Source organism: Pseudonaja textilis, chromosome 1 (genome assembly GCF_049901715.1).
Source record: "Pseudonaja textilis isolate UNSWEBS1 chromosome 1, rPseTex1.2, whole genome shotgun sequence".
NCBI lineage: Eukaryota > Metazoa > Chordata > Lepidosauria > Squamata > Elapidae > Pseudonaja > Pseudonaja textilis.
This window is the reverse complement of record NC_141990.1, coordinates 120,388,508-120,414,951: the sequence shown is the minus strand read 5'-3', so window position 1 is coordinate 120,414,951 and position 26,444 is coordinate 120,388,508. Positions and strand designations below refer to the sequence as shown.

Genomic DNA, 26,444 nt, shown 5'->3' with positions numbered 1-26,444 from the left:
TTAGCTAGTGAAACAATGAATTGCTTCACCTTTCTTACAACGGGTCAGCCACTGGTTCACTTACTTTCACCTTATCTACTAAAGCTGACAAAAGGTTCAGGAAGTAGTTTTTTATCACCTGCTTTTTATTTCTTTTTTTTTAAGTTGTAAATGTTAGGAGTCTTATCCATATAAATTTGGGGCTGTGCTACTGAGCTTTGGGTTTATTGTGTGGCTCTGGAGATGTTTTCTGTGACTTTAGCCCTTTGTAATACATCCAAAACAATTTGGGGGAAAAACTCACTAAAACAGTTAAAGACTGCATACTGTTTCCATTTCACACTGTAGGGAGTTTCTGCCATCTCCCTCCTTTTGCAAAGCACTGGGGGAATGCAGTATTTTTTTTATTTCAGAAGTGCAACCAAATTATTTTAGACCATAGACTTAATGGGCATGAAAGAACCCTTCTCTACTTAGTCATCTATATTTCCCTCAATCAAATAATAATGTTCTTCTCTTTCTAATATTTCATATTTTTCATCTATAGCTGTTTCTATGTTCATGATATATTATAGAAAAGTTTTTTTAAAAAACAGCAACAACTATATGTCCTTTATGGGAGAGACAGAAAAATTAGAGGGGGGGAGGGAGGGAGGGAGAGAGAGGGGGAGAGGAAGGGAGAGCGGGGAGGGAGGGAGGGAGAATTTGGTATGTGCCATTATTTTAAACTCATTCAAATAATAGCATCATCATAACAGATATGTAAGACGATTAGGCTTCATTGGAACAGCCTATAAGCCTAGTAAAGATCTTGTTTTATGTAGGATGGATGGATGCAGACAGACAGACAGAAACATGGATGTACCCTATCAGCTCTTCCTCTCAAAATGGATTAGGATGGGATGGGAATGAAATAAGCGTTAACTCCACTGGCTTCCTTAGGCCAATATCATCCAAACCTGTTCCTGTCTCATGTTCTATAGCAAGGCTGTCAAATTCCTGGGCCATGGGCCAGATGTGTCATGTGCTGGCCACGCCCACGCCCACACCCACGCCCGGTTTAGCGAAGGGGAGAAAAGTCCCAATATGTCACATGATGCCACTGTGATGGCATAAGTTTGATACCCCTGTTCTAGAGTGAACACATAGGGCTTTTGTCCAGGGTTCTAGATCAAATGGTTCCATTGCTCAACCTTCCTACAATTTCTCCTCACTATCCTAGGTCCTCCTTGGGTCATGGTATTTTTGACCCAGAAGAATCCCTTTCAAAATTCTGTCACTGGATTTCTTCTCCTCCCCCATGAGTTAAAAAGTTTATAAATACTGTGCAATGTGATACAGACAAGCCATTAACGAGGGAAAGAAAGGCTCAGAGTTATAGACAGCATCTATTTTTAGCAGAACTGCAAATGATACATTTATAGGGCTATTTAATTATTTCTTGTCCTTTTCCATAAAACCAGCTCATTTAAAACTGGAATTTTTTTTGCAAAGGTTAAACACTCCAGTTTCCTATCTAATAGTCATCAAGTTAATTTTAACAGATCCTGCTGTGAGGTACCTGGATTCTTCATTTCCTTTCTTATGCAGCCATATTCTATTGGCACATGTCTTCTTTTTCATACTCCCTTCAACCTCCATGGAGTTTGGCCATTACTAAGGAACAATGAGAATTTTATCTGAAAGTGCTCTCCAAGGCTATGTTTAGTTTGTTTTTTAATTCCTTTATAGTATCATGAATAGCTTTGGCTAAAAAGGAAGAGTTTATTTACTTATAATTTAGACTTAAATTATTTGCTTATTTGTAATTGAGATGCACAAAGCTTCCCAACAACATTGACTCTGGGTGGAGTACAACTAAAGCTGACCCATATCTAAAAACAGACACAATAAATATAATAGCAGAACACCCTACCATGTCCAGACACCATGCCCAGACACTGTACACCAACCTGGATGGGGTGGAGTTTAAAGCTCTAAAGCTTTAAGTCGTAATTGTCTGAACACTCCTTTAATCTTAAACTATCCACTATTGACCTAACCCCATTGCTAAGAGGTCTGTAAGGGGTGTGCATAAGTGCACAATCATGCCTACCATCCATGTCCTATTGTCCCCATTTATTTGTACCTATTTCCTGTATTCTTACTCATGTTTATACTTATACCTATTATCTTGTAAGCAATTGTCAAATCAAATAAATAAAATAAAATATAAATAAATAAACTTTCAGGGTATTGATCCTCCAGAGACCAGTCACTGCAACAGAAAAGATATGCCTCCTAGGCCCCATTAGATGGCATTGCTTGACAGAAGAAACAAAGGTATCTGCTTAATAGAGGTTGTTCTATCGCTCGAACAAAGCAGACTTGAGACCGGAGTTGAGTTCAGCTCTTTATTCAATAACCAAGTAACTTCAACTAAAGGCGAGCCGCGGCAGCCCTTTTTATAGCAGCTGCTCACAGCCCGCAACCAATGGCGTTTATTTAAACTTCTCGCCGCTTAGGCGGCCAATCAGGTTTGTTGTTATCAACCAATCGCCCAGCGATGGTATCTGTCCAATAGGAATGCAGTATTACAAGTCTGTAAAACAAGTACACTACAGAGGTGTCTGCTCTCATGGATCTTATGAGGTAGAAAAATGTTGGGAGAGAGATGGCTCCTTGCTTAACCAGGTCAGATGCCATTTAGTCTGGGATAAATGACTTATATATGGTAACCAACCCATTGAATTATATGGTCAGTAGATAAAAACCCCTTTGGCACCCCCTCCTGTTTTGGTCAGGTTGCATGTCAGGCCTGGCCACCGCTGATCAGCCAGCAAACCTCAAAATAAAGTTACAAGGAAACCACTTAAAGTCTGTAGAGGACCACTACTCAGGTCATCCTGAGGACACAGATAAACCTCTAAGTGCTTCAACGACCCTCTAAAACGATGGAAATGACCAGCTGTCTGCAAGGAATATAAATCCTTCCATTCCCCCACTATCCTGTCAGAGCTGAAGAATGAGAAGCGGATGAGAAGTGAAACGTCTTCAAAAGAAAAACAAAAAAATCCAGTTACCTCCTGAAAAGGCACCTTTGGGAAACCACTTAAACTTTCTCTGCTATCATTGACCCATGGACTCAAATTGATTAAGTGCACCTCTCTAGGAAGTCAGCCAACACTGGCAAACAAATATAAACCAGAAACCACTCAAGATAAGAGAAATCTCTTGTCACAAGACTACACCCTGATGCCAGATTGCTCTCAAATTTGACACCAACGAAGAGATTTACCCACATCCACAGGATAAGGAACAGGCCTCCCCCAAGGTAGGAGCGCCTCAATCTAATATATTTCATATCAAAGCCCATTGTTACTATAAACACCATCACTTTCAGCTTTCTAACATCATGGTCTACCTTCAGTTTCTAGGCTCCACATTAAACTGTCCAATAAAAACTACCTTCCTCTTCAAGCAATCGCCTAGTGTGTTTATTTGTAATACAGCTTGCATCTGAACCCAGAAGCTTTTTTCTTCTAGCAACATTCAAAAGCTCACTGATAACCAGTCTGTTTCTCTGTGTGTAGTTTTGGCATAACATAGGTATACTGAATTGTGCCCATAATTACTTGTGCTACTAAACTATGGACTAGTAGCATCTGAGTGGTCTCCAAGAGCAGCCTTCTACAGAGTTTATTGCAGTATTCCTTAGATGAAGTGCTATAAGCATAGGGCACACACAATAATAAGTGACTTAAAAATAATACAATGGTTCTCAACTTACAACCATCCGTTTAGTAACTGTTCAAAGTTACAATGGTATTGAAAAAAGCAACATAGGACCATTACATTATCCCCATTGTCATGTGATCAACATTTGGGCACTTGGCAACTGAATTTATAACAATTGCAGCATCCAGGGTCATGTGATCATCATTTGCAATCTTCTGAGTCAGCTTCTCACAAGCACAGTCAATGGGGGATGCCAGATTTGCTTAGTGATCTCATGATTCACTTAACAACTGGAATGATTAAGTTAACAACTTTGGCAAAAAAAGGTCATAACATCAGGATGTCACTCACTTAACAACCACATACCTTGGCAGTGGAAATTTTCATCCCATTTATGGTTGTAAGATGAGAACTAACTGTAAATACAACAGATTCTATATTCAGAACTACTTGACTTTCTAAGAAGCTACATGCTATGTTTGCACATATTTGTTAGCCTTCAGAATTTCATCTCAGCATCTGCTTTTTCATCATGGTAGTAACTTCAAGGAAAATAATTTATGAGTGCAAAGCAGGAGAAATTCATTTTTCATTTTTAAAGCAGATCCGTTTGCAACAAAACACAACCTGATGTGGTAGGAGGTGGGGTGGGAGGAAGGGAAGTGGGGGAACATGAATGTAAATGATAAATTACTTGGCACCTTTTCATTTCTACTCTAATGCTTAGAGCAGAGTAAATTCTAATTGATAGGTTTACTAAGTGCCCTTTTGATCTAGGAGAAATGCCAGGTTATCAGAGGGGAACAGATACCTTAAGGACATGTGAAACTCCTAGAGCAGTTTTATTACTCAATAGCACAAAGAAGTCAAATAAACAAACTGTATTATAATGTTTAAAAATATAGAGATTTAATCACATATTTTTATCTTCACCTTGGTTGCAAATAACTGCCTTTGTAATTGCCTTCTAAACTGTGCTGCATAAGTTTTAAAATTTAAAATCTTTGTAACATATAGGCATTCTTGAAACAATCATTTGGCAATAGTAATAGCACTTAGACCTATATACCGCTTTACAGTGCTTTACAGCTCTCTCTAAGTGGTTTATAGAGTCAGCATATTCCTCCCAACAATCTGGATCCTCATTTTACCAACCTCGGAAAGATGGAAGGCCGAGTCAATCTTGAGCCTGGTGAGATTTGAACTGCCCAATTGCTGGCAGTCGGCAGTCAGTAGAAGTAGCCTACAGCAGTGGTCCCCAACCTTTTTTGTACCAGGGACCAGTTTCACGCAGGAACGCTTTTTCAAGGACTGGTTTTGTTTTTGTTTTTGTTTTTTGTTTTTGTTTTTGTTTTTGTTTTATTTATTTATTCATTCATTCATTCATTCATTCATTCATTCATTTATTATTATTTTATTTACTATTACACTATCAACTCACCAAAATTAACCAATGTTGGAGGATTACTAAAAATGTGTATAAATGCAAGACTGGACTCCAATAAAGTCATCATGATTCAGTTGATCACGATCAAACAAAAATATATGTTTGGCAAAAATATATGTTTTCTCCAAAAGCAATTTGTAAGGTAATAATCCGCAATTCAGATTTTACATTTAGGATGGGTTTGATCTCCCATATGGTCTTCAGCTTTCCACAATCTCAATAATTGTAAGGTGTGTGGGGAATTCAGAGAGTCCAAGTCCACACATTTTAAAGTTGTTGAGGTTCAGAAATCCAGACATATAAGGAATTCCAGGGATTCATTCCAAATACCTGGAGAGCCCACTTCTTTCCAGATCTCTCTCGCCCCATTTCGTTGCAACCCCTTGGCAAGCAGAGCATTGTCTAGAATTCTTCCAGCTGAAATAAGACTTTCAATTACCTGGGAATAAATCCATATTAAACCAGTCAAACTTTTAGTAGATATTCACTGTGTAGCTTGGCTAAAGCAACATTCTGCCCTGTGTGTTTTAGGATTCTTGTCTCTTTCTCTCTCTTCTCCTCTCCCGGTTGTTCCGGGCGGCGACTGCCTTCGCCTCTGCCCGGCGCCTTTCGTCGTGCACCCTCATCCTCCCCCGGCTGACAGCTCCACCGCTGCTGCTACCGAGCCATGGCCTCGGCGCCCCTCCAGACGCCGGACAAGCGCAGGGCTGCTTTCGGGGGCTCCCGCGAAGGGTCTGGATCAGGATCTGAGCTTCTTCATTCCACCCCACTCCAGCTTTCGGCTCACACGCTTCTCTCTCACTCTCGTTCTCGCTCCCTTTCCCCAGGCGGAAAGAGGTGCTTCATGGTGGAGCCGCTGAGGCGAGCTTTCTCCCCACCCCACGTTCCTTTCTCCCTCAGGCCGCCAATTGGCGCTACTGAGGGCAGACTTCAAAACAAGATGGCGCCCAAGCAAAGTAGGCGGCCCGGTCCAAAATGATCCCCGGACCGGTACCGGTCCAGGGACCGGAGGTTGGGGACCTCTGGCCTACAGTACTGCACTCTAACCACTGTGCCACTGCAGGTCATTTGGATCCTTACCAGGTTTTGGGGGGATAGGTATGTTGGCTGTTGTCTTCTACCATAGGTTCCCTAAGAATTATTCAGAATATATGTATGTATGTATGTATGTATGTATATACATAGATACACACACACATACACACACACACACACACACATATATAATTGTATTTGTGGTTTGCCCAAATGTACTCTCTCTCTCCCTCCCCCTCTCCCCATGCTCCCCTCTCCTATTAATGAACACTTTTGTGATATGAACTTACATTAAAGACTCCTCATATACAGCTGCCATCTTTATATGACATGATTATATATATCTATATATATTGACAGACATGATATTTCCACCAATAGCGATAAGCTACATTTTTGTTTTCTCAAGCTACATTAATCAGAGAACATATAGTTGGGGTTAGAAGGTAAGCATTTTCAAGTGGTAAGTCACTCTTCTAGTGCTGTCTCTAAAACCAATTGAATTAAACACTTTTCTAATTACTACATAACAGAAACAGATCTTAGTATCGAGCAATGTCTATGAGTCTAAATTACACAGCATCAAATATTCTTTTTCTTTGATTCTTGGCTTCCTTCTCTTGATTTCTCTTCTTACTGTTTAATTTGCTTAAACAGCTAAGAGGATGTGTTGGCAATGTTGCATTGGAAGGTATATTGTGATGTCATTTACATAATTGGATCATTGCAACCAAGAAAATTAAAGTACTGAATGGGTAAATGAAGCGTATGAAGCTAAAGAAAAAGATAACTGAGGTACAAAAGAAATAGTGTAATAGCACTGAATAACACAGAATTGTCATTCTTTACAAAGACAAATGCAAGGCAGGATAAGTAGTTCTTCCTGAATTTTGCTTTAATTTCATTTATAGATTAGTAGTGTAATTAAATATATTATGCTATTTATTGCCACACAGACTTATAATCCACTAAGAGATGGCTTTGTATTTAATAATTGTACTTAATAAAATTATTAACTCAGCTTTATTTCAAAGTGTGTAACATAGATAATGGAAACTTGAAATATAATACTTTTGAAATATATTGGTATTTTGCACGGAAAATTATCACCAGAGGATTATGGGGTTTTTTATCAAGCTTTTTCAAGATGCAAGTAAGTCAAAGTAAAATTCACAGTATTATCTTTATGCAACAAGAATGTGATAAATACCTCCTAGAACATCCTAGAGAATGTTGAAAGCTTTGTCAAAATAAATATTTTCATTTCAACCCAATCCAGATCCATACACACAAACACACACACATCAACTGCATTATCTCCATCATGACAAAGGTTTGCAAGTGATGAGTTGCTTTTTAATGTGCCACTGTTGTTTCTGCCCATTTAGGCAGTAATCCTCCTCTGAGAGGAAATAAAATGAATTCCATGGATCTGATTTTATGAACTGTATTGTGAACTCTTGTTTAATTAAAACTATCACATTTTTACAACCCACACCCACCTTCTCAGAGGCACCATAGATGATGTCTTTCCTATTATAAAGCTTTCAGCTATTTGAATGCATCCTGATTTCTACATAAAATACACACACGACAAGGACTTCCTGCCCTTGTCATTTTCTCATCTTGTCACCTGTGTTTTGTCTGAATAGGAAGAAAGCATGGCAATTACATGCCAATTACCATGCTGGAGAGAACAGTTATTACCTAACACAAATTTCCTGTGAGAACAATATCAGGACAATGGTTTCTTATGTAAAACTGAGCTAGGATGGTACCATGTTATGAAAGTTTCTTGACGCTAAAAGTATTTGTTTTTTTCATATATAAATTTTGTTTAGCATTATATTCAGAAGCTGCAGGCAGTCTTGGGTTTCTTGTTCCCATGTAAATATTTGGAGAATTCAGGTCAGCTGAATTTAGGATGAGTTTCCTAATGTACAGAGGGGAGGGGGAACTAAACTGTTTATATATGAACTTGTCCTATTTCAGATATAATTGAAGACAGTCTCATGTCTGCAATTTTGTTAGTTATCTAGAGTACTATTCATTGGTGGAAAGGCAAGATAGAAACATAGATTGTCAACTTTCTTAGAGCAACATGAGTCAGGGTGGTGCTGTGGTTAGAATGCAGTACTGCAGGCTACTTCTGCTGACTACTGGTTGCCTGCAATTTGGCAGTTTGAATTTCACCATGCTCAAGGCTGACTCAGTCTTCCATCCTTCTGGGGTCAGTAAAATGAGGGCCCAGATTGTTGGGTGACCACTTAGAGAGGGCTGTAAAGCACTGTGAAGTGATATAAAAGACTAAGAATTGCTTGCTATTGCTAACATTCAAGGAAAATAGTTGATCTGATTACGAGTCATTCAGATAATACTGATTCTTCACTACCATTGACCAGGATAACAGGAGTTGGATTTCAACTGTTTAAATTATACAAGTCCTGGTTTTGATGGATTGATTATGCAGCATCAAGTAACTGTCATCTCTTAGCAACCACACAAATACAATCAGCTCTCTGATGGGGACTTATTATATCTGTCCTTGCCACTAAATCATGACTCTCTTAGATGCACCTGTCCCTTTAGAGCTCAAAGTTATCTCAGCAATGAAGGAATTGTTTAAGCACAAGGAGGACCAGTCAAGGAGCTCCAGAAAATAATTAGCCCTTTGCTGTTTTCCATAGCCTTTATAAAAAAAAGAAAACGTAAATTTCAATTTGTTTTGGAAAAGACTGTGCAACAAACAACTCAATCCATATGGATTATTCTGGTTATAGATAAGCAGACAACTGACCTGCAGTAAAAAGTTCTTCCAGGGCCGTCAATGCATTTCCCTCCATTGAAGCAGAGGGATGAGTTCAGCAGCAGTTCAGTGCAAATGTCAATATCCACCTCGCAAAATTCACCTCTGTATCCACTCAAGCAAATGCACTCGAATGCATTGACCAAATCTTGACAAGAGCCACCATTAAGGCAAGGGGATGATTCACATTCCTGATGAGATAAATGATAATAAATTGATCTCAGAGCTTTGAAGCATTATATGGCTTTGTGGGAACAGATCTCTGTTCTATCTGGCACCAAGAATTCTACTCTTCATCAGTAAATCGTTTTGTATTTAAGTTTATGTGTTTGAATTAAGCCACTGTTCCCATGTCAATAAGTGTAGGCTTAAGTATATATTGGTTATAGATTTTTATAACAATACGTGACAAGAATGGAAGATTAATCCCTAGAAATCTAACCCACTTCCATTTCTAACAATGAAAGTAAGGTCAAGTAACTTTCACATTGATAACAGGATAAACAAATTTGCCTGATTTACAGGTATATAGTTTTATTTATTTAAGCTTTTCAAAGATTTTAGAAAGTTATAAACAAAAAGCAAGGAAAAAAATCGATAGAAAGATTTTTAAGTAATGTTTTTTCTTTGCCTTTGTTTCCCACCTACTAACCTAAATATTTGCACTTTTATTCTGAATACCGAGATATTACCATTATTGCTAATATCTGTTTAAGTCATTTGTCTGGTTTTTCTAATTGGTCTCATAACTCTTTTCCTAGAAACCATATTCCAAATATGTAAATTTCACATGCTGTGTGATATGTAGTATATAAAGAAGTCATTCCTGCTTAATTTGGTTAGATTCCTGTTATGGATACAGTATACAGCCAATTTTGCTATCACTGCATATTCTCCAGTTTTGGTCTATACATTGCATCATTGGCAGGGTTTTTATTTTCCCACATTGGGCCAAAGTTGTCCTTGTAGCCTGTCAGTATGTAACTTAGCAAACTGTGACATTTTGCACTTATATTTTCTGGAATTACACTTAATAGAAATATTCGTGGTCTTAATTCACATTTTATTTTTATAATTTTCTGAATATACTGATTATTCTTCCTGGTAGGTTGGAGTTTTGTAATCCCCTCATATGATAAAATTTTCCTTCTCTGTTGTGGCATTTGTAATATTTATTGTTATGTAATTTGTCTATCTTGGTAATTGTTTATGGCATTACAAAATAGCTATAAAGCAGTTTATACTAATTTTCCCTTAAATTGCACGTTGCAGTAAACATTATTGATTTTTTTCCATTACTCTTCCTATTGTTCTAATGTGAAGTTCTGAATTCACTTTACTATATAATTATTCATTTTTTATTGTTTTCATCAATTGTCTTATTGAGCTCTTTAGCTGCATAATAGTTAATATTACATCAACTTCATAGCATTTTATCTTGTCTTCATTGTTTTTTATTAATATTATATTGACTGGCACCCTACTACTCTAAAAATTGAGAATAACTGTTGGACAATGAATTCAATTAAAGAGACACAAACAATTTTAAAAATGTGGAAGAAGCATACATAACTTTGATTTACAAAGGAGGAAATGGTCCAGAGAAGCTTCAATCATACAGAACAATTTCTCTACTGAATGTTGATTATAAGATATTCACTACAATATTAGCTGAATGTCTAAGGAATTGTGTTTCTGAAATAATACATGCAGATCAAACAAGTTACATTCCCAAAAGGAAGATAAAACACAACAGCAGATTTATAATAAATGCATTATAATGCACCAATGATAAGAAAAAGAATGCGGCAGTAATGTTCCTAAATGCAGAAAAAGCCTTTAATAATTTGGAGTAGCCTTTCTTGCTAGAAACTTTAAACAAATTCAGTCCAGGATAAAACTTGGGTGGAGGGTATATATATTTGGCACAGCAAGGACTACAGTTAAGATGCAAGTCAGGAGTGTCTACTCTCTACTTTGCTATTTGTAATCACTTTAGAAGAGAAACAAATATTTGGGAACAATAGTCTAATATATTTAGCTTTGCAGATAATTTTAAAATCTGTGAAAATTCACACTAATTGTTATACCCATTTCTCTTTTATTATAGCTATTTTCCTTAATATGTACACTTTACAAGCAATTTTCAGGACTTCTGTGCATTCAGGCAGATTCCTTTCCTTTAAATAAGTCTTTTTTTTCCTTTGTATGATTTTACCTATATACATATTCATTTATTTTTTATTTTTTATAAAAAAGGAGTAGTGGTGTAGAATGCAACACAGAATTAAGAACAGTGAAGACTTTGGTGCACTTGTGTGGAGAAAAAAATGGAGAAATGGAGGGGGGAAAATCACCTATTAAACTTTTGTTTATACTGCTTATATTGTTGCTTCTAGTGTGCAGTTTGCAATCCACCATTAAGAGTGCATTCATACCACTGGAAAGCTTTGTTTTTAGAAAATGATGAAAAGTACTTCTCTCCATTAAGGCATCTGGGCATGTTCAGGCACAGTGAAATTTTCCTCCTCAAAATTGAATAATGTTCTGTTCTAGATAAGATTTATTTAACAACAGAACATCTATTCCCTGTGTATTTAAGATTCACCTGCTTAGACTTTCTTCACTTTCATATATCTATACCAGACTTGGGCATTTTATGGCCCATGGGCTACATCTGGCCCATGGGTGGCTCCTCTTGGAATTAGGTGAGGCGTCGGTGGCAGGGGGCATGGTGTTGGCAGCATTGGGATGGAGGGCAGGGTGATAGCAGCAGTATGTGAGATGGTGCAGTCAGGGACTGGGGGATGATGTTGACCCTCCACAAGCTCTCAGTTTCTCACGTGGTTCCTTGGAAAAATTAATTGTCCACCCCTGATCTATACCAGTGGTGGGATTCAAATAATTTAACAACTGGTTCTCTGCCCTAATGATTTCTTCCAACAACCAGTTCCCCAAAGTGCTCGGAAAGTTAACAACCAGTTCTCTCGAAATGGTGCGAACTGCATGAATCCCGCCACTGATATATACCCAAATTTATTTATTGGTTTATTAATCATAACTGCCCATCCCGTAATAACTGATTTTTGGGTACCATACATCAATTGTATCAGTGAACAAATATCTAAAAATAATCATTATAAAATATATTTAAAAATATCAAACATGAAAATATTATCCAAAATTTAAAATATTGGATAGAGTACATGTTGGGCCTATGTAAGGTTTTAGATGGACATGTGAAGTACTTTGTAAAGTTCTGTACTTTAGGAAATGAAACGGGGCCCAATTGTTGATAGTTATTTATGCCACTATTAATCTTATATTAATCAGGAATAAACTGAGTTGGATCCAAATTAGGATATTTTTTTGAGGATATAACTACATTACATTTACTGGTAGTTCCCATCTAATTATCATAATTGCACTCAGAATTACTGTTGCAACTCACTGTGGTTGTAAGGTGAGGCACCCTCATGACTGGAAGTAATTTACTGGTAATTTTTGCAGCAGTTGTCAAACAAACCCATTCATCTATTAGTACTTATTGCTACTAATACTGGAAAGTGGTAAAAAAAAAAAATCACAAATCAGTCACATGACTGCAGAATGCCATAATGGGTCATAACATTGATCAATCCAACATGTGGCCATGGTGGTCAATGTGACCATTTGGGTGGAGTGTTTTACTGGCCATAAAGCACCCATTCTGTGGCCATTCTAATTTTTAGACATAGATTAGAATAGAATAGAATAGAATAGAATAGAATAGAATAGAATAGAATAGAATAGAATAGAAAAGTTGGAAGGGACCTTGGAGGTCTTCTAGTCAACCCCCTCTTAGGTAGGAAACTCTATACCATTTCAGACAAATGGTTATCCGATGTCTTCTTAAAAACTTCCAGTGTTGGAGCATTCACAACTTCTGGAGGCAAGTTGTTCCACTGATTAATTGTTCTGTTAGGAAATTTCTCTTTAGTTCTAGGTTGTTTTCTCCTTGATTAGTTTCCACCCATTGCTTCTTGTCCTGCCCTCAGGTGCCTTGGAGAATAGCTTGACTCCCTCTTCTTTGTGGCAGCCCCTGAGATATTGGAACAGTGCTATCATGTCACTCCTAGTTTCTTTTCAACAAACTAGAAATACCAAATTCCAGCAACCATTCTTTATATGTTTTAGCCTCCAGTCCCCTAATCATCTTTGTTGCACTTCTCTGCACTCTTTCTAGAGTCTCAACGTCTTTTTTCCATCGTGGTGACCAAAACTGGATGCAGTATTATATGCAGAGCTCAATTTCAACATTGAGCTCAACAGAAATGATAGTAATAACATGTTTTTTTTTTCCCACCAAAATCTTTAAAATACCTAATGATACCTCATCATGACTGTAGGACTACCGGGAACATAAAATTATACAACACTGAATCACAAGTTGAATAAGGTTGTGATTTGCCCCATTCTTTTGCAACAGGTTAGTGTCTGTCTGCCAAGCAGTTGAAATAACAAATCTAAGTACTTTAGGTGAAATAATTTTTGCAAATAGTATAGATATATTGCTTCTATGTTCACAAAAACAAAGTGAATATTTTAAAGTAAATCAGTGCAATAATAAACAGATTTCCTTATGACACAGGAGTTATTTTTACTTAAATGTATGCAGTTATTTTTACTGAAATGCAAATGAATCCAAAAGGGACTATATGAAAACAATGTGCTTTCTTTCTCAGAATTCCAGCTGGAAAATGTAGGATCATTTATTACAAAACATTATATAAAGTAATTGAATTATACATCCCATGGGAAGGGATACTTTGCATACTATTAAAAATAAACCTCAACCCTATAGTCTGCACTAAATTAATTAAAATACTTGATGAAGCCTACTAAGTCAATTTTGTTTTTTTAAAATCAGTCTTTCTTTGGAAACAGCAGTTTCCAATTAGTGTCATTCTATTTTTATGAACTTAAAAATATACTTCATTTCTTTTTTTTCTACTCATTTTCCTCTAGCTTGTTAGCACTTCAAATTATTCTTATAGTTTTCTTCCCTTTATATTCTATATGTGAAATTTGTAGGTCCTGAGTTAATCATTCACTGAAAAAAAATCATTTTAATTATTGGGAAGTATTTGAATAATAAATAAGCTAGGCATAAACACACACACAATACAGAAGCAGAATACAAACTGTTTTGATAGTTAATTTCAAATAAAGGAGGGTTACATTTGTAAAAAAAAAAATCTTATTTCAGCTTTTAAAATACTTTCTTTGACACTTCCCACTGACTTCCTAAGTTATTAGAAAATGACAATTATTGCTAAATAACTAAATATTAGTTATAGTAGGTGGGTTAGTCTCAAGTGAGGCATGCTTAAATCCTAGAAAGCAAACAGGTAATATACTTTCACTGACACTGAGAGGTGTTAAACTTAACTTGATGACATTGGTGATACTCCTGAATTTTAGAGCAAGAATCACATTTGAAACAAGAAGACTTCTTTCCCCTTTGCTTGGCTGGTCTTAAAATCCTTGATACCCTCCAATGTTGTACTAGAGAATTCCAGTCCAACAATGCACCCTGGAGGATTGAGGTGAGAGTGGGGACAGATTTTCTGTTTCTATATACATTACTGTTGTCACTGTTTTTATTCTAAAATAAGATGGAGAACCTTTGGCCTTCAGATTCAATCTGTCTCACAGCCCTGTTTCAAATTGTAATAGATAGAAGAATGAGCTGTGTGTAAGTCCCTTAAAATCAAATAGCAACAGTTTGACTGGGTAGAGTTTCAAATAATCCAGGCTGTTCTGACTTAAGCTTTACCAAAATCATGAAGCAGACTCCTCATCTGGACAAACCCCCTTTTTATTAGGCTAATGTGAATTCCTATTATTCATATCCAGCAAAATCCCGGCAGTCTTTCAAGAGTGATTTACAACCACAGACTTTATCAGGCTTGGAGAGTTGCCAGGTCGATAGCTTCCAAGCACAAAGCTGTACAAGAAAATACTAGGCAAGGAGTCACGAACAAATCTTCACCCTAATTAAATGAACTAATTGTCTCCTGCAAACACCACTCCCCTTTTGTTCCTCTTTATTCCCTATGGGAGGGGCCATTCACTGTCCACCTGTGCCTTTACTCCTGAGTTGACCATTGTTCCTTAACTGTTCCCTTCTCCTGGCAGCTCTGCACATGCACATATCGGGAACAGGCTCCAGCTGTTCTTCTTCCCCACTGATCTCCAACTCCAAAGGCAGCTGATAACTGTCAGATGGCCCTGGTCCCATCTCTGCCTCCAACGCAGAGCACTTGTCAGAGCCTTCCCCAGATTCCAGGACTGGCCCATGTTCTTCCCCAACCTCCTCACTGTCCAAGTCTGCTACCAGCTCCACCAGCTGCTGGTGGGCCACAACACTGGCAGACTATTGGCTTGTGAGATGCCAATCATTTTGCATGTCTGTTTTTTCCTCCCAAACTTGGCAACTTTAAGATTTATGAACTTCAACCCCCAGAATTCCCCAGCCACTATGCTGATTGGGGAATTCTGAGAATTAAAGTCCACACATTTTAAAAATTACCAAGTTTGAAAAACACTAATTATTTACATACATACATACATACATACATACATACATACATACATACATATAAAAACTCTTTGCTTTTGAAAAAGGCATCTTTTCCCACTTTTCCTACATTTAGTTTCTGAGGAGATACACACATTAAGATAGTTGTGCTAATAGAACAGAAGGAATCAGCATCTGTTCCTTAATGGATTAAGTTACAAGCTCTGCAGAAAATGTAATGCCTCTTTTGGAACAAATGAGAAAGGGAAATCCAATAAGTCAGATTCCCTAAAGAAAAATCACAAACGTTAACTGAAGTAATTACAATGGGATACATTTCTGAAGAAGAACAAAACAGTCAGAATGGAAGAGTTTGGTAGAAGACTCTCATTCTAGAGGTGAATGGGGAAAAGTGAAGTCCTTTACCATTCTTGGCTCCTCACGAACCATTCATAGATGTGAAGGATTAGACCCATAGGACCAACATACATATTTATTATGTATTATGCATTTTTATTCTTCTCTGAAGATATAATCCCAGAACGGTTGGCAGCAAAGAATAAACTAATTACAATGAAAATTTAAAGCACACACACCCATAAACAAAAAGCACAAAAAGAAAAAAAGCACAAAATGAAAAAAAGAATGTACAGCAGTTAGCAAGATTAAGAACCATTTTCAATGTAGAAATACGATTTCACTTTGCCTGGGTTTTCACTCCATAATGTCAAAATCCAGAACTCACATAATGGCTGAATTCAATGTGTGAATCCATCCATTATCTGAATGGGGTTATGTAGTACTGAATCAAGATATAAATCCAGGAAAACACCAGAAAATAAACCATGCTAAATAAACCAGGGACTCTTTCAGAGGGAGGAAAAATTGTCCCAACAGTTTCTTGGGAAGGGTGGCTTAACATTAGCAGAACTAAAAATGATAAGCTAGCCATTATTTTGGAAATGAGGCCATTGTTTTGCTCCCACCACTGTACCTAGCACTATTCAGAAGGAAAATGGGATGAGAGATGCAGTTGCTATACAGACACATATTATACTGAATATTCATACAACACAGATACAGACACACATCACACATCATACATACTGTCACGGTGGTGATTTTTTTAAAGTATATATCTTTGATTTCAGTTCTCGAAAAGATTGTCAGAAAAACACCTTTAGATACACATTAGTGAACTTCCAAAAGTAGGTTCCCTTAGATCTATCATCCCAAGGCACTTTAAAGACAGTTTAGAATGCAAGAACTAAGAAATATAAAAGATTTTCTATGTTCATTCCCTTTTCCAGTGAAACAATATTGTAAATCCTTTGTCAGAGTTAAATTCCCTGTGCATTTTCCTGGCTTTTGATATTGAGCAGAAGAACTAAATGTGCTGACCTTCTGAGATGAAGGACATTTGAAGCTGACACTCTATAGTTAGCACTGAATACTGGTTGCCGGCTTATATAGCAATGGAATTGAACATAAGGGTAATGCTAGGTAATGCCTTCCTTTCAGAGCTTTATATTGCTGAAGTTGTCACATGCACAGCATCATGCATAAACGGAACTCAAACTCTTAATGAACTGGTAATATGAACTACCAAAATCAAAAGAAATAGACCTTCACAAGGCAAAAAAGTATGAATTATCCTAGAATGCTAATTGGAGATAGTAAATAATTGTTTTGAATGGCCATTTAACTCCTCTTGTACCATTGAGATATATTATAGAACAAAACTTCTAATACGATAGTATTAGAAGTTAGAAGTTAGAATATAATTTTCTAGAACAAATGTACTACATATATAATCAATTAAAGTTTTAATTAAAACACTGAAACTATCTGAGAATGAGGCTAGCTGACTAATATCTACAAAACAGAAATGGAGCAAATTCCAGTTACTCCACTGATATTTTTATTTTAAACAATGGATTGTCTGCACTGTAGCTTTTTGATTTGCATATTTTTATGCATGCATGCATGCATCTGTCTTTCTGTCTGCCTCACTTCTAGAGCCCCCTAACTCCAGAACCATTATGGGCATGTTACTTTTTTTTTTTTAAAAAAGAGGAAACTCACAAAATCAGAAAATAATAATAGTCACCAACAAGGAACAATAAAAAACACCACTCTCTCTCCCTTTTATATTGCCCATGATAAAGGGGTCTGGCAGCCACCTAACCCAACCCAACCCCAAAAGCCAGGTTTTCAAGACATGTTTAAAGGCATGCAGGATAAGGCACTTTGAATTTCTTGGGTGGATGCTGCTTAGGTCCAGCTGTGTTACACTGTTTAGTCAATGGAACCAAGAACACGACTGTTCTGTCTTGCTTGTACAGAATGGGCAGAAATCATGAGAGATGGTCCCTCAGGTAAGTAGGCCCTATGCCATGCAAAATTTTATAAATGATAACTGCCTTTTGAATTGCACTCGGAAGCTTTGTGGTAACCAGTACAATTTGCAGAACAGATAATGTTATATGAGTATAACAAGACCTGCTCATGCCACTACATTTTTCACCAATGGAAATGACTCTGGATGGGTTACATTAAAACCAACAAAAATAAATCAACAATCCAGATAATAAATGACCAACTAATTCAATTTATAAAAGAGAAAGTAAAATCCATTCAACAGCAGAAACTGCTTAATCTCCCAGTCCATAGGCCTGGGGAATAGCCAGGTTTTTAAAGACTTACGGAAGGCTAACAAGTCAAAGCCTTTCCTATCTCCAGAAGGATGCTGTCCTGCAACAAAAAAGCAGCACTTCTGATTCCACGTGTCATGTCCCAGGTGTTCTTCCTTAGCCAGAAAGGACAAGGTCCTGACAAACAGATGGTCAGAGAAACAATGCCAAATATTTTGTCCATTTTCTCATAACAGACAGAATCAAACACTCTCAGTGAACTGAGCAAAGCCAGGCCTTCATCACCTTAATCCAAATAATCCAATCTGTCCAACTCTGAGCCACTTTGTTCACCAATGTCTAGAGTATTTTTCTCATTGTCCACTAGATTATTGTATGCTATGCTCCATCCTCCCATAAAAAAGAGTTTGTCATCTGAAAAGACCATTCGATCTTCAGTCCAGTTTCTACAAATGGAGTGATAAGAAAGATGAATCTTTCTAGCTCAGAGGCTTTTTTATTTCTTCATAAAATGTATTTCTTTGTCATAGCGGCATCAAGTTATTGAGACTTTTCCCCCTTAGCTAAACTGGATGTGGGCGTGGCCAGTGTATGACGCATTCAGCCCACAGGCCGCCAGTTTGACACCCCTGTTCTACAACAATGTCAGAAGAGGTTGAGGAGACTTCAGAAAAATACAGATTGCTGAATTTGACCAGACTGTTCTGGATCATGGACATTTTAGAGATGCAAGCTCTCATGAACTTTCTTGTAGTTCAAGAGCAGCAAACTTTGTTTATTTATTTATTTCACTCAAAGATGCAATCTTGTGAGTTCTGGACCACAGTGTTAGACAAGAAGTAGTCTTGTAGTTCATACAAAGTTTCTTATGCTTATTTTGAAAAGAAAACAGCTCCAAATTATGCCTTTAAAATGCAATACAGTTTGAGTTCCAGAATATATCAACTTTATCCTAAAATGCATGGGTTTTACTAAATCTTATATGCTTGACAGTCATTTGTTTTAAAGAGAATATTTACATTAACATCAAATTCACATCTTGAGTTGGTCCACCCAGGATCACAGCTGCAGCGATATCCATCTATGAGATCAATGCATCTGAAAAAGAAAGTACTGCTTTATATACAACCCAAAGTAATTTTTGTCTTTCAGACAAAATACCAAGCAGATTATTTTGCTATGCCTGTAACATATTAGATTAATTCTGATATGTTTTTGATTTCTGAGATAATTATCGGTTATTCATACAAGTTTATGTTGGAAACCCTTCCTGTAGTATTTTCACTTCATGTATATTGGTCTCTGCTCCCCAAAACAAACAAACAAACAAACCAAAACATGTTTCAGCTTGCTGGAATGCAAATAGTATAGGAAACCAATGTTAAGTATATTAACACCTAATTTCAATCAATTATTGAAAATTGCTGTATGTCATTACATTCAAATGAAAGAAGAAATGAGATAATGTACCACCACATTGCACTAGCTTAAACTGGAAACATCTGTTATCCATTAGCTGTGTCTGTGGTTTGATTTTATGGAATAATATAATTTGAAATATCTGCAACAACCTTCCTGACATTACATTTTAAACATTGCTAGGCCTTTAAAAAAAACACAGGTTAATAAAAGTAAAAAAGAAAAAAAACCAAGAATCACCTTCCATGAAGACAAGGTGTTGAGGAACATTCATCAGTATTTGTTTCACATTTTATGCCAGTAAAACCATGTTGGCAATAACACTTGTAATAGTTGATGTGATCAACACAGGTTCCATTGTTGAGGCAAGGTGCTGAGGCACACTCATCTATATCCACTTCGCACTGCTTACCTGAAACACAATTTTACAAAAGGAGAAGTGAAATTTCTTTTTTTGGCCTGTTCTGAGTCTTTAAGAGAGGACTGATTTTTATTGCTTTCTTTTAAAAAATGCATTTGTATGCATAATTTTTTAAAAGAGCTGAGATCAGGCCTGAAATCTACTTTACAGTTAAGTTACCACACACAATAGTTCTTTTTAAGTTAGAGTTACCACACACAATAGTCATTAAAGTAGCTCAGAGTTCTTTGAATGCTATATGTGCAACTGAAAATATAGGAAATTGTTATTTGTTATACTATTTTCACTTAACAAGAAGCTTTCTCTAATTGTCTTATCAAAAGAGCAAGAGATCAAGCACAAACAGAAAGAACTCCTCTGTATTTATGTATGTTTGTGTTATGCTTAGCTCCTAGATTAAAACACAAGTAAATCAAAAGGCTCTTCCACAAGGAATTTAAGTTAGTGTTGAATTATCTTACATACTTTTAATTTCATAATCTCTTTAGGTGGTCAATCGAAAAGACAGGGCTGCAGTTATCCAAAGAATTAATTTGCTTCAGTGACCTGTGAATTGGGCCTCAAATTTCAAGAAATATGAGATCCAAAACAAATAGAAAAGTAGTTCACACCAGATTAAACATAGATTTGGAATTTGGTTAGTGTTATGTCCTTGGGGCTGACACCAGTTCCCCATCAGGTCCGCAATTCCTGCGGGGGCGTTCTTAGTCCCCATTGGCTGGCTCCCTTCGACAGTCGGCTATAAAAGCCGGCTGCTAGGTTGAGCCAGCTGCTGTTCGCTGGTAGGTCTGCTGTTAGCTGCAGACGCGACAGCCCCCTTTATTCCCACGAATAAAGCGTGTTATGACTGAAGCTCTGGTGTGGCCTCCCTCCTTTCCGAACTTAACATTGGCGACGAGGATGGGATCTGGCCAACCAGCAGCTATACAAGAGCTGAATATCACGAATCTGAAGCGCTGGACCGTAGCCGCGACGTTGAGAGCTCGGTCAGCCATTGAGAAGGAAGCGAAGCGGAGCGTGTAGCCACTCAAGAACACAAACTAGCTACAAGAGAGTGGGCGGTGAGATCCTCAGCCGCCCAACAAGCAAACTTGCCAGAATTGCGTGTAGCGAAGCTCCAGCGCGACGCTCACGACCGCTGATCTAGGCGCGAAATTCAAATCGCTGTCAGCGCGCAGCTGCAGCGTTCGCCGCCTCGCCCTTGTAAGGGCGTGAATTTCAAACAGACGTCAGTTATAGCGTCTGTTCCCAGCCACCAAGGGCTGCAGAGAGCGAGAAAACCCAGAGAGATTCCACGAGCTGAATCACCAGACCGGAATTGCACTGCGAGCGCAGCTGCTACCTGTACAACCCAGAGAGAACTCAGAAGCTGAACACTCGTTTAACAGCACTACAAACTGTAGCTGCTACCTTTTCCAGGGCCTGTATTCCCAGTGAGACTTGTTTTACCTGCCACAAGCTGAACCAACCATGAATGCGAATCCGGCGTTCCAGCCATTTAAACCAGACGAAGATAAATGGGACTCTTATAAAAACCGGTTTAACCATTATATTGATGCTGTGGGTCTGGCTGACACTACAGACAACAAAAAGAAGTCCTTCTTCCTGAGCTACTGTGGGGCCACCGTATTTGACACAGCAACAGCACTGTTCTCCCCAAGAGAACTTAAGAATGTCCCATGGTCTGAGCTACTGGAGACCCTCTCCAATCATTATTCGCCGAAACCGTCACAGATCGCGAGACGCTTTGCCTTTCGCATGAGGAAGCAAGCGGAGGGAGAAACCATAAACCAATATATGGCAGCCCTCAGAACCGCAGCCCTACACTGTGAATTTAAAGGCTACCTTGATGACATGCTCCTGGACCAACTTGTCTGCGGAGTCAAGGATACAAGACTACAGAGGCGGTTGTTGGCAAGGAAGGACCTCAACCTCGCACAAGCCATCGAGGAAGCCCTGGCTGCAGAATTGGCAATACAGTCAGCGGCTGAAATACAGGGAAACACCCCCAAAGGTAATCCAGTCACTGTGCATTCTGAGGAGGCAGTGAACGAAGAAGAGCCCATCGAGCAATCTGAGGTGCACCGCCTCAAACCATTCAACCAGCCACAGGTAGGAATGAGACCGAGAGAAGGCAACGTACCTAGGCACACCCTGCTGTGCCTCTCCTGTGGGGGTCCCCATGCCAGAGCAATGTGCAGGTTCAAAAGTGCCACCTGCAACAACTGCAGCAGAAGAGGACACATCGCTAGGATGTGCCAGGCAGCGCACGTGGCTCCACAAAAGCCACCATCTTACGCCTCGGGGCCATCCAGGCAAGTAGAAAATTGTTTTACATGCTATCAAGCTAACCATACCTTCTTAACACCCAATAAAATTAAACTCTCCATTCATTTAGAAGGTAGACCCTGCCTAATGGAGGTCGATACCGGGTCAGCGCTCTCGATTATTTCATGGAGCACGCTCAAGAAAATACGTCCCAGCCTGTCCAGGAAACAGCTGCAGAAGAGTCTCCTATCCTTATGAGACTACCAAGGGAAGAACATTCCAGTAATCGGAACAGGCAAGTTCCTAGTCAAATTCAGAACCTTTAAAGGCCACCTGCCATTAGTGGTAGTTGATGGTGCCCTTCCTAGTCTTTTGGGGTTGGATTGGTTCCCCTCTCTTGGCCTTAGCTTAACGGGGGTTCATGCTGTCTCGTCCTCTGACACCGACTCACTGTTCTCTGATTACGCTGACATTTTCAGCGATGAATTAGGGTGCTACAAGGGCACACCTATTTCCTTCTCAGTGGATCCCCAGGCAGTTCCCATCCGCTTGAAACCGCGGAGAGTGCCATTCGCTCTGCGTTCTAAGCTGGATGCGGAACTAGACAAATTGTTAAAACAAGGGGTAATCGAACCCACGGATTTTGCAAAGTGGGAGACACCTATTGTCACACCCCTCAAAAAAGATGGTAGTATAAGGATGTGCTCAGATTACAAGACCACAATAAATCGCTATTTACAGACTAGCGCATATCCAGTGCCAGTAATCCAGCATTTACTGCACACATTCGAACCCGGAACGATATTCGCCAAATTGGATATGTCACAGGCTTACCAACAGTTTCCTGTGGACAACCAAACGGCCAAATTGCAAACCATTGTTACCCGCAGAGGGGCCTTCCGATGCAAGCGCCTCCAATTTGGTGTGAGTGTCGCCCCGGGCATATTCCAGTCGTTAATGGAACGGATCCTACAGGGCCTTCCTGGCATGGTTCCGTACTTTGATGACATCTTGGTTTCTGCCCGGGACAGAACACAGCTTTTCCTCAGAGTTAGAGGGGTGTTAGACAGATTCAGACAGCATGGCCTCAAACTAAAAAAGAAAAATGCACCATAGCCACTAAGCAGGTGGACTTTCTCGGTACCGAATAGACACCTCTGGCATCCACCCGGTAGAATCAAAGGTTAAAGCCATTCACGAGGCACCCACGCCGGCGTCCAAACCAGAACTACAAGCCTTCCTAGGCCTGCTGAATTTCTATGCGTCATTTCTGCCGCACAAGGCATCAGTGGCAGAACCACTACATAGACTCTTAGATAAAAATGTTCCATGGCACTGGGGACCCAAAGAGGAATACGCTTTCAGGGCAGTCAAGTCACTCCTCACTTCAGACGCTGTACTGATCCAATTCAACCAGAACCTACCACTAGTTTTGGCAGCAGATGCCTCACCTTTCGGGATTGGGGCCGTATTAAGTCATAGACTACCCAACGGGTCCGAAGCTCCCATTGCGTTCTTCTCTAGAACATTTTCAACGACAGAACGCAACTATAGCCAAATCGACAAAGAGGCCCTAGCTGCCGTAGCCGCTGTTAAGAAATTTCATGAATTTCTGTTTGGGCATAACTTCGAACTGGTTACAGATCACAAACTGTTGTTGGGACTTCTCTCTGGAGAAAAGCAAACACCACAAGTCTTGTCTCCCCGAATGACAAGATGGACCTTATTCCTGGCAGCGTATTCATACAAGTTAGTTCACCGTCCAGGAAAAAATCTCAGCCATGCAGACGCCCTCACCCGGTGCCCGCTACCAACGCCCGTGGAGGATCGGGCCCCAGTCCACACCATCTTTGACACCAGTGAGTTCAGAATTCCAGTCACTGCGAGAGACATTGCCTTCCAATCCAGGAAGGACAGACTGATCGCCCAAGTCCTGGACTGGGTACGGAGGGGGTGGCCGGGTAGTATCCCTTCTAACGATTTTTCACCCTTTAAAGTCCGCCAACAGGAACTTTCCAGTTTACAGGGTTGTCTGCTATGGGGGACCAGAGTTGTCATTCCAGAATCACTACGCAGACACGTCCTGAAGGCATTACACGAGGGGCACCCCGGCATTGTACGAATGAAGGCGTTGGCCGGAGCTATGTATGGTGGCCGGGCATGGACGATGAAATTATGAAATGGGTAAGCTCCTGCCGTCCCTGTCAAGAATCCCAGCCAGCGCCCCCAGTCACCCCTCCCACCAAATGGGAAAGCGCCAATGCACCATGGTCTCGTCTACATGTTGACCTGGCCGGCCCATTCCATGGCAAGACATTTCTAATAGTAGTAGATTCATTTTCTAAATGGATCGATGTGGCACTCCTACTCTCAACCACCACACGAGCAATCGCCCAAGCACTGACTCGTTTGTTCATCACACACGGTCTCCCGGACACTATTGTGTCGGATAACGCTCCTCAATTTACGTCCACAGACTTCAGCCGGTATGTCGCCAACCTGGGCATCCGGCATATCCTAACGGCTCCCTTTCACCCCTCGAGCAATGGGTTGGCTGAAAGAGCAGTCAGAACAACCAAAGAGGCCCTCGCCAGGTTCACCCAAGATGACTGGCATTCCAGACTCTCTAGATTCCTTATGAGCCAACACTCGACCCCGTGCACGGTCACAAACAAGTCGCCGGCAGAGCTACTGATGGGCAGATGCTTAAGGACAATACTAGACAGGGTGCACCCTCACTATTGCCCAGACACACCCATTGGGTCTAACAGTAGGGTCAGGAGTTTTGTCTTACAGGATCAAGTCTTCACCAGAAATTACGCGGGAGACCCGTTGTGGGTACCTGGCAGGATCGTGGCCATCACGGGGCCCAGGTCGTACCACGTCCAGTTAGAAGACGGGCGCATTTGGCGGAGACACCTGGACCAGTTGAGGAGCCGGCAGAACGAGCACGCCACCACCGACCCAGAGACCACAGCAACGTTCCAGGCACCGCATCCGGCACCTAACTGGGACACTCAGAGTAACCTGCCTCCACCAACCGAACCGAGGGAGCAGACGGCTGACCGTGACCATCCTACAGAACCAGTAACCAGCCCCAGCAGTCCCTCTACCACACCGGGAGACCGAAGCGACTCGACGACCCGGCTGGCGACCAGCGAGCAAGGTCGGGTGGCTGGACAATTACCAAGGGACCAAATCCCCGCTGTCCCGAACTCTGTGCCACCCGCTCCTACACCCAAACTAAGACGATCAGAGCGGCAACACAAACCGCCTTCATACCTTAAAGACTACTCATGTTCGTATCTGGGGGGAAGGGGTGTTATGTCCTTGGGGCTGACACCAGTTCCCCATCAGGTCCGCAATTCCTGTGGGGGCGTTCTTAGTCCCCATTGGCTGGCTCCCTTCGACAGTCGGCTATAAAAGCCGGCTGCTAGGTTGAGCCAGCTGCTGTTCGCTGGTAGGTCTGCTGTTAGCTGCAGACGCGACAGCCCCCTTTATTCCCACGAATAAAGCGTATTATGACTGAAGCTCTGGTGTGGCCTCCCTCCTTTCTGAACTTAACAGTTAGTATTTCCATATTTTCCTCTAATTTTGTGTTTGAATTTTGTTTGTGAATTTCCTTGCATAATTTTGAACATTTGTTGATTATTTTTATGAAGCTGTATATGATAAGTGGTATAGTATCTTACTGTAAGTCATCTTTATTTTAGTAGCTCCTATTGTTCTGACATCATAGCACTTGCAACCAAACTCAGTTCCTCACAGAAGAATGCTCAAAATAGGAAATGTGTTTTGCTTTGAGCTTGGAACAAAAGAAGCCCATTTAAAAACTATATTTTAATAGTCTACACCAGCTTGTTCCATCAAAGGACAGTTTTTGAAACAAATTAAATATTTTGTTCCAGACATCAAATCAAACTTTCTCACTTGAAACAGTCCATTTTGAAAAGAGAAAAAAAGTTTTAAGATAGAAAGGCTTAGGTTTTTTAGAACATTAACTCTCAAAACACTGCTGTTCAGAATGGTTTACTTCTGCAATTAAAGTAAAACAACTTTTGCTGTGATCTCCACTGAACATAGAACTTTTGTATTATGTGTGAGATGCTCAAAATGGCAAAGCAGCCTGAATCCAA

At 39.7% G+C, this 26,444-nt stretch overlaps 1 protein-coding gene across 1 annotated transcript in view; it reads right to left on the bottom strand.

The window, feature by feature from the left end:
- The window catches only part of LOC148127789 (uncharacterized), a 107,635-nt gene that overhangs the window by 43,258 nt on the left and 37,933 nt on the right, over positions 1 to 26,444 (bottom strand). The window contains exons 3-6 of the mRNA XM_087920954.1: positions 19,860 to 20,031; positions 19,220 to 19,298; positions 8,976 to 9,175; positions 7,886 to 7,899 (exon numbers count right to left, since the gene is read on the bottom strand). Coding sequence (XP_087777080.1) covers positions 7,886 to 7,899; positions 8,976 to 9,175; positions 19,220 to 19,298; positions 19,860 to 20,031 — 465 coding nt within the window. The remainder of the gene's footprint in view (positions 1 to 7,885; positions 7,900 to 8,975; positions 9,176 to 19,219; positions 19,299 to 19,859; positions 20,032 to 26,444) is intronic.